The sequence below is a fragment of the Lampetra planeri genome, chromosome 5 (genome assembly GCF_965212315.1).
Source record: "Lampetra planeri chromosome 5, kcLamPlan1.2.h2, whole genome shotgun sequence".
In the NCBI taxonomy this organism is placed as follows: Eukaryota; Metazoa; Chordata; class Hyperoartia; order Petromyzontiformes; family Petromyzontidae; genus Lampetra; species Lampetra planeri.
In genome coordinates, this window is record NC_136111.1 from 7,797,147 (window position 1) to 7,809,444 (window position 12,298).

At 48.0% G+C, this 12,298-nt stretch overlaps 1 protein-coding gene across 1 annotated transcript in view; it reads right to left on the reverse strand.

Annotated features, from left to right (window-relative positions):
• Positions 1 to 12,298, reverse strand: part of LOC144718771 (immunoglobulin-like and fibronectin type III domain-containing protein 1) — a 54,463-nt gene that overhangs the window by 21,016 nt on the left and 21,149 nt on the right. Inside the window, exons 15-17 of the mRNA XM_078594297.1 lie at positions 3,448 to 3,558; positions 2,345 to 2,455; positions 1,465 to 1,536 (exon numbers count right to left, since the gene is read on the reverse strand). Coding sequence (XP_078450423.1) covers positions 1,465 to 1,536; positions 2,345 to 2,455; positions 3,448 to 3,558 — 294 coding nt within the window. The remainder of the gene's footprint in view (positions 1 to 1,464; positions 1,537 to 2,344; positions 2,456 to 3,447; positions 3,559 to 12,298) is intronic.

The following is a 12,298-nucleotide window of genomic DNA, read 5'->3' on the forward strand; positions in this document are numbered from 1 at the left end:
GGAACTCTGTAATTCTTCCCAGGAGATCTAGAGTCCCAGTGTTTGTCTGCTGCATAACAATACCCCACTGAAGACAATGCATTTACATGTAGTTCTCCACTCTTGCTGTACTGTGAAATACTCTTCCCACGATAAATCCCGGTGGTTTCTTTTTGTACCTTCGAGGTGGCAACCTTCGGCAGCGCGGTCCTGGGGTCTCACTTCCCAGGCGCGTCTTGCGGATTGCATTTGTATCATTGCCTAGGCGGCAGCTATCTCAAGCAATCAATGATGTCACTATGTGCAAGCGGTTATGTGCGTTAATTTATGAATACATTCAAATGTATGCAATGTTATTGGTTGTCTTGAAAAGTATTTTTGTGAACTTAAGGTCACGTGTGCTGCTTATACTTGTGCAATGCACGACATCACGTCATAAATTACGACGTTCAAAGATTGGCTATAGTGGCGCTGCCGATTGTAGGATTTGACTCACCAAATGGAATAACCACAAGTTAATATAAAGGTCGGCCATAGGTCAACTGAGCCCACTGTCCCACCAGGGTCAATAACACTTGCCACTTGTGTGGAAGTTAAGAGTGGGAAGTTAGACTCAGTACTGAGAGATTGGCCTCTACCATAGGAGTGTGGAATTATCACCGCGAGCTCAGGGCCTGCGCATTACAATGTGAGCTGAATCTCAGTCAACTTATCAGGAGACACTTTCACTTGTAATTCTGCGCCATTGAGGTTTGAATACAAATGTGAATAACCTAAACAACATAAATTTCATGTATTACAATCCGACTGTACATAAACAATAGCATCGCCACCATCACTGGCACCACCACCACCACCAAAATGATTGTTGAGGGGTTCCACGGATGATTCTCTGTGTTGTCCTCACTTTTAATGATACCACTTCATGATAGGGGCCTGTCTCTCTACCATGACAGCCACTATTGACTTCGCCCACAAAGCAGTACCCATTCTGTCTCCCCAAGATATAGGATTGACCGAGTCGACCGACCGGGATTTTGAACTCACGACCTTCCCCATCGTGACGTAAACAACGGGCCGCACAGCGCCGCCCTGCCACACGGTGGTTTTTGTTACCTGCGCTTGTGCACCATTGCCACTGAGGAGAGTAACAGATTGGGGTTTTCAATCTTTAGATTTTCTTTATATTGAATCTTTAGATTGAAAAACTAATTCGTTTATAACAGCTTGTTGTGTTTAGTTTGTTGTCCTCCACCCGCACCTCTGATTAGCACCGTTGGCTACGTATGGTGCGAAAGAAGTCCAACATACACCCAGCACATACATTGGTGGGGTCAACAATGCTTTTTGTCTGCCTCTATTTAAACGTGGGCAATGAACCACCACCGTATGGCACCACCCTACGCGACGTTGTAGATTTTTCTGAATGGATGGTAACGGCACGCGGGGAGAACGTGTAATCCGTGAGGAGGACGCTTCACTCACCACTGTTGTCGAGACCGTCCAAGCCATCGCCCTTTCCACCGTCGCCCGTCCCTGATCCGAGTCCATCCAAGTCTGCAACACCATCAACACCACCACCAAAATGACTATTACATAAACAATAGCATCGCCACCATCACCAGCACCACCACCACCAAAATGGTTGTAACCAAATCTACTAATACCATCCCCACAACAAACAGCACCACGAATAACAAACCACAACACACACCACCACCACTATTATCCCACCACAATCAACAAAAGCATAACCACCACGTTTAACAACATGGACAGAGAGAAGCATAGACACGCAGCGAGACAATGCAAGACATAGATAGACAGAAAGAGAGAGAGAGAGGCATGGAGACAGAGACGCACAGGTAAAGACACATGGAGAGACATGTAGAGTTAGAGACCCTGAGAGATGGGCATGGAGAGAGACAGAGGGAGCCAGATATTCCCTGGCAGTCTTGGATCCAAGCATTAACCAGGCTCAGCTCTGCTGAGCTTCCATTACCCCATGAGATCAGGCTTTTTTAAGGGGTAAATCTGTTCATAGGCACACGCTACTGATATGACAATGTTAACGTTTTTGAAAAATGACAGTAAAAAAAACATAGTTTGTCATAATTGGGCCATTGGTCCAAAACAAATAGAAATTCCCAACCACGGGATGATGGTTTTAGCAGCAGGGTCAAATTTGTTCCTGCCACCCACGTAGCCATCTTATTTCACGTTGTACGCTCGTGTGGGTCAAGCGTTCGGTCTGACTGTAACTCTAGATACACAAGGGTCACACGAGACGCCCATGAACTTCACACGCTTGCCACAGAACCCACGGCAGTCGTCCACAATACCCACAGTGCACCTGTGCACACACCAATAGGCTGTTTGGCGGGCTTCCCCTTTCTCGGCGGGGCGGCGTTTGAGTCAGAGTCCCGTCCGTTCCGTCCAGAGTCCTCGTCACCGGTCCCTCGCTGGTGACTGAGGTCTTTGACGGCGGGAAAAGAAACAAAAATAGTGCATAAAAACACACGGTTTAACCTCGCTTGTGAAAGCTTTAAATCGGGAAAGAGCGGCTCCTTCCGGAACGAAGGTTAGCGGTTGGCAGCTTAGTGGGTTGGCTGCCAGTCAGCCCACTCGTGGGAAGGGTCAGATTTCACAGGGTCAGCGGCGTAAAGCAGCAGGGTGTGATTCACACCGTCACTCGGGGGGGGGGGGGGGGTTAAGCACAAACGTACCCAATATGCAACTTAATCTATAACGTGGATGTAAAGTTGTGGTTATGTAACGATTCACGTAACCTAACGCCTTGAGAAATTGATTCTTAGTCATGATTTGACTCACTCATTGATGCTGCTTTTGCGTCATTTGTCCTGTATTGCATACTTTGTCTTGTTTGATTCGTTGGCCCAAATGTGGCAACTTAATATAATTTGTTACGTTGACTACCCCCCATTAATTCTTAAACACATAACTGCCCTTAGCTATTTTACAATTATTCCTTTATTTGAAATTTTTGAATATGCGTTTACAGTGCTTCTGATTGGGCCCTGCGCCATTTCTGAAATCCACCTGCCTGGCTCAGGTGAGCTCTTTGGGCTGAATAGTCCAGGCAAGAGGGGCGCACATGCATTAGAGTCTCGGGCCTTAACGATTGTATAATTAAGCTGCACTTGACTATACAATTGATGAATAGCGTGCAAGTAACTGCGTAGCAAAACATAACCAATGCAGAAGTATCACCAGATTTTGCGACGCAGCGAAGTTACAAACGGATGTTACACAATTTCACTTCAGGTTAAGAGTAGGTGACATCTTCCAACGATTTATTTTACCTACACGTGACATTTTGACTCTGAAAACCTCGGTACAAACAACCACATAGGTTACCCTGAAAGTCTACGAGTGTTACTCGACACGCCCTTGCAAAATACCCACAATGCACTTCTCAAGATACCCACAGTGCACTTGTGCACACACCGACAGGCTGTTTGGTGGGCTGCCCTTTTCTTGGCAAGGCAGCGTTTGGGTCAGCGTTCTGTCTGTTCCGTCCAGAGTCCTTGTCACCCGTCCCCTGGATGTGTCCAAGGTCTTTGAAGACATGTATCAATAGAAACAACGTCATGTGGTAATGTACACACACTTCCGATGTAAACGAATGGTCCTGTACGAATATTTTCGATCGTCAAGTGCAGAGTTGTACAGGAAGATGGAACAACAACAAAAAATACTGCCGTTGTCACCTTGTACATATTTGCCCAGGCTGGGCTGTCTGAGACTAGTTGAAACTCCATTAATGATAATTATGTTGGATGAAGGTCTTGACCACATTTCACCACTCTAGCCAGTGCAGGTCAGTTAAAGGAGGATGGTTAGGGGAAGGGAGCCTGGACCACATCAGATATCACTCGCCACTGATGTTATCCATGGACTGGATTCAAACTCAAGTTGCTGGGTTCAGAGGACAGTGTGCTAACCACTGCACCACTGCTCCACCCCCTAATCTCATTGCATAGTCAATGTATGGGAGTGACATAGCAGTGACTGCACTCGGGTGCTATAATGGCATGCCTGGCCGTAACTTTGAAGTCTTTTTCTCTCATTAAGGAAGTTTCCAACTTGTGTAGGGAAGCCCGGGACACAGGGCATATGTGTATCCACAAGATGAGAACCATTTTTTGTTTTGTTTAAATGGAACTTCCATTCAGGTCAGAGTGCGCACGAGTACAGGAATATAAGATTAAATTGATCCACGGTGTATCATTCCACGCCACGGCCAAAGACATACCCATGCTTACAGGTTATGAATGTGTTCCCTATTTTAAGATTTAATCTGATTAGATCCGAAATCAGGCCTGGAAATATATATATACGGAAACTTTGAACGCCCCGAATATTTTGTTTTGTTGTTGTTGTTGTTGTTGTTGCGGTTTCATCCGAGGACCGCAGCAATCGTTTTTGTCGCGGCCGATTGTCCCCGTCGTTGGCGGCGGAAACGCCGCGCTAGAGTCGTACGCGCTGCTGACGGAAACCATCCGAAATGCCTGAATACGATCTGTAATCAGCCTTAAAAAAGCATCTGAACAAAAACCGAGATCAATCGTGTTGTCGTCCGGAACTCACTGCATGGTTAGAGGACATCACCGCGAGCACAGTGAGGACATACACGACCGGGGTGGCTTTCGTTGTCCACAGTTCTGGTGCAGTGAACATTGCACGGTGCCAGTGTTTGGTGCGGCGTACTGACATGTGGCCCGCCAGTTTGTGCGACCGTGCATGCTTGTTTGCTTCCTCGGTGAAGGGGTCAAGGAATTCCATCATTCATTTGACATACAATACGTGCGAGTAAGAGCCGGTTAGACAGTTATTCTTTGAACTTTTTGCGAACCAAACGATCGTCCAAATTTATAAAGGTCAGTCTGTACGAAATGTGGCGCTCAACTACTCCCGACACTAAGGCTCGGTAAATTCCTGTTCAGGCAGTCAGGCAGAGGAATGTGAACATTAGTGAGCCATATGGCTCTCCGATGTCTTTGCGGGCTTTACCGCATCACATGTTGTTCGACAGTTCCTGAAGAGGCTCCTCGCATGTGGGGCGAAACTGAGTTGAATTCAATTCAATTCAGTTTCTGAAGAAGATTCCCAGCATGTTGAGCTAAATGCCAGAAATCATGCCGAACAACACGTGACACGACCCGAAAACACATCGGAGGGCTGTTTACAGCACAACCGCGAAAACCTACGCAGATGTGTTAGTAGGCACTGACCACCATGCACTTGCACAAACCCCACAATGCACTTGACCAACACCCACAATGCACTTGACCAACACCAAACAATGCACTTGACCAGCACCCACAACGAACAATACTCACAATGCATTTGAATATCACCGGTGACACATTTGCACGATACCCACAATACACCTTGAAAATACCCACAGTGCACCTGCACAATACCCACAGTGCACCTGTGCACACACCAACAGGCTGTTTGGCGGGCTGCCCTTTTCTCGGCGGGGCAGCGTTTGAGTCAGAGTCCCGTCCGTTCCGTCCAGAGTCCTCGTCACCGGTCCCTCGCTGGTGACTGAGGTCTTTGACGAAACAATATATATTACAGTACAGACAAACAGAAAACAAGGCAGAGCTCGTTTGTCAGTGTCATCGAGTCCGCAGGAATAGGGCAAAGTCTAACGCTCGTCGCACATCCGACTGGAGGGGTACAAATGCACGCGGTTTTAATTCGCAAGCGGCCCTGCAATGGGATTTAGTCGAGTAAAGCACAGAATGTTACATCGGGACTCCACACACTCAGGAACCAGGCCTCCTCAGCTCTGTAATTGTAAATGAGAGGATGCAATTTCATGCTGAAACACGAGTTCAGAATGCATCCTGCGTGTTTGCGCTCTCCTTGGCGTCACCTCGCTCGTGCACTAGAGCAGGCATCTCGAGCGTGATTCGGGACTCTCAAACCGTCTCTCATTGCACAGTGAATTTGACAGTCCCGACCACATTAAAAAGAGTTGTTCACCATCGTATGATATTATCGTTATGGGGCAATGGTGAATGAACGATGAAACTGAACGTGCACGTTGGTCATTCGTTTTACTGTGCATGCCCATTCACCGTGTCATTTGGTTAAAAGGAAATCACTTTAATTTGGCATTCTTTCATTCATCCAAACTAAATGGTTGCAAGAAAAAAGCCTCTGTAAAATGACTTAGGGCTTTTCTTTCACCATTCTACAGTCAATATTATTTCAAAAGTTAATCCTATTGCACGTGCACTCATCCATACCTGACGTTATGATTCTGCCAATCGCAAGTGAACATCAACATGAGTAAAACCTCGCCACCATGCACTTGCACAACACTCGCAATGACCCTGACCAACACCCATAATGCATTGCAACACCAACATTTGTTCAACGCTGTACTCGTAAAGAACTTTCAACAAAGCTACGGTGCACCTGCCCCGACACCACGGTGCGACTTCATCCGCACATCACCCACAGTGCACCTGCACAATACCCACAGTGCACCTGCACGACCTACACGATACCCACAGTGCACCTGTGCACACACCAACAGGCTGTTTGGCGGGCTTCCCCTTTCTCGGCGGGGCGGCGTTTGAGTCAGAGTCCCGTCCGTTCCGTCCAGAGTCCTCGTCACCGGTCCCTCGCTGGTGACTGAGGTCTTTGACGAAACAATATATATTACAGTACAGACGCACAAAGAACAAGGCAGAGCTCATTTGTCAGTGTCATCGAGTCTGAAGGAATAGGGCAAAGGGCAAATGGTGAAGTTTAGCGCTCCTCGCACCTCCGAGTGGAGGGGTACAAATGCACGCGGCGTTAATTCGCAAGCCGCCCTGCCATGGAGTTTTTGTGGAGCAAAGCACAGAATGTTAGATCGGGACTCCACACACAGGGAGAGTCACCCACACACACAGGAGGCAGGCCTCCTCAGCTCTGTAATCGTAAATGAGAGGATGCAATTTCATGCTGAAACACGAGTTCAGAATGCATCCTGCGTTTTCACGATCTCCTTGGCGTCACCTCGCTCGTGCACTAGAGCAGGCATCTCAAACGTGATTCGGGACTCTCAAACCGTCTCTCATTGCACAGTGAATCTGGCAGTGCCGACGGCATTCAAAAGAGTTGTTCACCACCGTATGATATTATCGTTATGGGGCAATGGTGAATGAACGATGAAACTGGACGTGCACGTTGGTCATTCGTTTTACTGTGCATGCCCATTCACCTTGTCATTTGGTTAAAAGGAAATAATTTTATTTCGGCATTCTTTCATTAATCCAAATGAAATGGTTGCAATAAAAAAGCCTCTGTAAAATGACTTAGGGGTTTTCTTTCACCATTCTCCAGTCGATATACTTTCAAAAGTTAATCCTATTGAACGTGCAGAACCTGACGTTATGATTCAGTCAATCGCGGGTGAACATGAACATTAGTAAAACCAGGCACAACACTCACAATGACCTTGACCGACACCCATAATGAATTGCAACACCAACATCTGTTCAACGCTGTCACGGTCTACCTGTCCGATACCACGGTGCAAATTAATCTGCACATCACCCACAGTGCACCTCCACGATACCCACAGTGCACCTGTGCACACACCAACAGGCTGTTTGGCGGGCTGCCCTTTTCTCGGCGGGGCAGCGTTTGAGTCAGAGTCCCGTCTGTTCCGTCCAGAGTCCTCGTCACCGGTCCCTCGCTGGTGGCTGAGGTCTTTCACAAAGAAATGTCAAGTGACAAAAACACACACCTCGTTTGTAACCGCGAGAAACCGAGAGCGAGTGAACGCTACGGTTAAGAGAGTTAGCGCATTTTCGGCGATAAGGGGTTGAACACAAACACGTTCAGTTGTTCCCACCCTAGCCTCATACTGACCATGCATCCGGGTTAATTCAGGGCTCCAGGCACATGGAGAACGTACAGAGGGGACATGGTTCCATCAACACAGCAGCTACGCAATAAATATAAATGTCAGGTTTCGGAAGATAAAGTTTGGGGGTGCATTCAGTAGAAACCTCTCCGTTATCTCCAACTCCTTTTGCGCGAAAAGGTGCACCGTTGGGGCCTGGATTAATCACGTCAAACTTCAGTCGCTGTGTTAGCTGGACGTCCACTTCACAGATACATTGGCACCCCCGAGCGCACTCATCAGTAGCTCAATGGAATATGCATTTATCACCACTGAGTTGTGCTAAATTAATGTGCATGTGACTATTCACCCACTGTGCGATTTGACGAATCGTTACGATTCGTGGGCCCAGTTAGGTTCGTGAATTTATATTTTTTCCATCTCATTTTCTCTGTCTCAATCGATCCATCATTTGCAGATAATTTGTATAAATCGTACAGCAACAAAATCAATTAATCAAAGTAACAAGTCACCTGTTACATGTTGTATCTAAACGAGTGCTGTTTGTTGCTGACTGTACTTCCCACTCCTTCCACCCCCCCCCCCCCCAGTTCTCCACTCCCCTCCCCCCCCCCTTGTCCCTTTCCTCCCCCCAGTATGTTCGTCATCTCCCCCCTTACCCCTCTTTCCGCTCCCCATATAAACCTTCATGTCGCCCGCACGCGGTCCCCACCTGTGTGGGGCAGTGAGCCTCATCTTTCGCCATTCGTTGGGGCACCTGTCGCGCCGAAATCTGGTCGCTGTTGACGGAGTTTCTGTTCCCCCCCCCCACTCCGTTCGGTGATCGGCGTTTTGTACCGGGCTCGCATCGAGTTATAATAAATAATATATATATATTTTTTTACCGACGAATTGTTGTTTGCCAATAATAAATGAGCCACGTGATCCCGACGTGTGCATCGGTCAGCGCCTGTTTCCCGTTGCGCGCCCAACACGAGGGCACCGCGAGCCACCGCAAGCGCAGGCAGGGGAGGTGCATCGGGCCGACAGGGAGACCAACGTGCGCCTGCTACAAGACCCACACTTCGCCTGCGTACCATCTGCAGCGCCATTGCATCTGCACGTCACCCGACAGTGCACATGGACATCATCCGCGGTGCAACGACGGGGCGCATCGCCCAGAGTGTCATTCTTCCCGACCGTGCCAAAGTTTACGTGGCAGGCTGCCAATTTTTTAAACCGTTTTACCACAAAACGATTTTGAAAATCAAAATTCGATTAGCTTTTGGAAAATCGATTATGTCGTGTGAAAGAGGTTTAAACATCGGCAGCCTACCGCTTCTATTTGGTAGGATTAGCGATTATGCAGTGCACTCTCCTGATACCCACAGTGCAGCTGCACGATACCCACAGTGCACCTGTGCGCACACACACCGACTGGCCGTTTGGCGGGCTGCCCTTTTCTCGGCGGGGCGGCGTTCGAGTCAGCGTCCCGTCCGTTCTGTCCAGAGTCCTCGTCACCGGTCCCTCGCTGGTGACCATGGTCTTCAAAGAGTACAATATATGGCAAACAAACATTTACAACCTGGTTTGTGCATGGCGGCCGCCCATCCAAGCATGAGCCAGGCTCAACCCGGATTACACCTACAGTGTTAATGCACGCCGATCGTGTGTATGGGTTAAATCAGAACTCCAAAACACTGGCAGGACACACGCAGGGGAGTTAAGCACCTCAGATCTGTAATTCTCCTCGCAGCACACGTCTTTTTAGGCAGGCAAACAAAAACTCATGGAGTGTTTGTAAGGATCTCTTTCTTGGACCCCTTTGGAAGAATTCACGCCATATTCTTTGGGTCTTTCGGTAAAGTCACGTAGATAGGTTCAACAAAAATAATAAAAATAACAAAAAACTACGACGTTTCGATCGCAACACAAGCGACGACGAACGCTTGTGTTGCGATCGAAACGTCGTAGTTTTCTGTTTTATTATTTTCCTTGAACCCATCTACGTGACTTTACCGAAAGACCCAAAGCATATGAATTCCTGCAGTCACGAAAGCTTTAAGTCAAGATTTAACTCACGCCCTGTTAAGCTTTTTAGTTTGAACTGGGTTAAGCGCGGTCCAGCGTCCAACGTTACGTTAACCGGTGAAGAGCAGGTGGAGACCGGGTACCACAGTTCCGGTGCTTCTCTCTACATTTGTTCTTTAGCCATTAGCATCCCACTGTTGCCCAAAGACCTCCACCCCCAATGTCTCGCACTCTCCGTGATCTCTCTCCACCTCCATCCGTTTGATGTCTTAGCGAGATCTCCTGTCCAACTTTATCGTCGTGACGTCATTTTTAGGATATCCTAATGACGATCTTAATTATATCACCACTGCCTCATCACCTTGGAGGTACCACGTCTCCCCAAGATTTCACAGCTGCGCTTCACTACTGCTTCTCCAGAGGACCGCCCTCAAACCTCCACCGCAGGCCGTGTTAAATTAAACGCGAAACCTGACATGCACGGTCGGGTGACTGGCATCACCGTGCATGCCCCACCCCCCCTGCACTCGGTTAGAAATAAGGACATTTCTACAGCTACGCAATCTTGTGTTAATTTCATAAATCCACAGCGGGCTCGATTCTGGCTCCGCCAATTCTCAGTGCAGCTGGTCGGGCACATACGAACGTTAGTGAGCCCGAAACCATCATGCAACTCGCAACGACACCCACGATGCACTTGCAAAATGCATTTGGTCAATGTCCACAATGCATCGTCGCCGTAAACACAAACACGGCGCACTACCACACCACCCACATTTGTCCATTGCGTGCAAAACCCCACAATGGACTTGCACAACACCAGCAGTGCATCTGCACGATGACCACGATGCACTGATTCGTGCTATTGTGCACACACACCGACGGGGTGTTTGGCGGGCTGCCCTTTTTTCGGCGGGGCAGTGCTCGAGTCAGCGTCCCGTCTGTTCCGTCCAGAGTCCTCATCACCGGTCCCGCGTAGGTGACTGAGGTCTTTAAAGAAATGTATTCAGTGGAAACAATAGCCAACGCAAAACTCTGTTTTGGTCTAAGATAAAAACAATTCTTCTTCATCATCATCACTATCATGTCCCTTTTATCAGCGCATTAGTGATGATGGGCCAAACAAATTTCCACCATGGTTTTCTTGCTTAGCCAGTGAAAATAAATTGACGTTTGGCAACTGCTGCAGGAACGAGGTGACAGGAGGCACAGAGTTCGAGACCTATTCTGTATTCCCCCTCCCTGCGTCGCTGTTTGTGCTCCGTACCGGGCTCTTGTTAAAAGCATGAAAAAAATCATGCTCTCATAAACGTAAAAAAAAGATCCAGTGGCAGACAACGTGATTGGGTTCAACTGGAACCCTAAGACTTGTGGAGTATTGCGCAATACTCACAATGCACCTGCACCATACTTGCAGAGTAATGCACAATACCCACAATGCACCTGCACCATACTTAGGAGAGTAATGCACAATACCCACAATGCACCAGCACCATACTTGCAGAGTAATGTGCACTACCAACAATGCACCAGCACCATACTTAGGAGAGTAAAGCAGAATACCCACAATGCACCAGCACCCTACTTGCAGAGTAAGGCACAATACCCACAATGCACCAGCACCATACTTGCAGAGTAATGTGCACTACCAACAATGCACCAGCACCATACTTAGGAGAGTAAAGCAGAATACCCACAATGCACCTGCACCATACTTGCAGAGTAAGGCACAATACCCACAATGCACCAGCACCATACTTGCAGAGTAATGTGCACTACCAACAATGCACCAGCACCATACTTAGGAGAGTAAAGCAGAATACCCACAATGCACCAGCACCCTACTTGCAGAGTAATGTGCACTACCCACAGTGCACCAGCACCATACTTACAAGAGTAAATCAGAATACCCACAATGCACCTGCATCTTACTTGCAGAATATTGCACAATAACCACGTATAAATGTATCTGCATATCACCAAGAGACTGGAGGGGGCTAACCCCCCCCCCCCCCTTCCTCCGGCTGAAAGCTCAACCCCCCTTTAAATGTTTACAGTCAAGTAAAAAAAAGTGTTGGTACAATATTTAACACCATTATTCGTATCTTTACTCACTCCGTTCCGCACACTTGTCCAATGTGTGTTTAACACCGACTGTGTCGTGTCCCCCTGATTTTTTGTATGCCCCCCTTTAAACAAAGATCACGCTGCAGGGTTTCCCACAATGCTCCTGCACGATACCCACAGTGCACCTGTGCACACACCGACAGGCTGTTTGGCGGGCTGCCCTTTTCTCGGCGGGGCGGCGTTCGAGTCAGCGTCCCGTCTGTTTCGTCCAGAGTCCTCGTCACCGGTCCCTCGCTGGTGACTGAGGTCTTTAAAAAAAAAGTAGTAAATAAGAGACAATGTCTA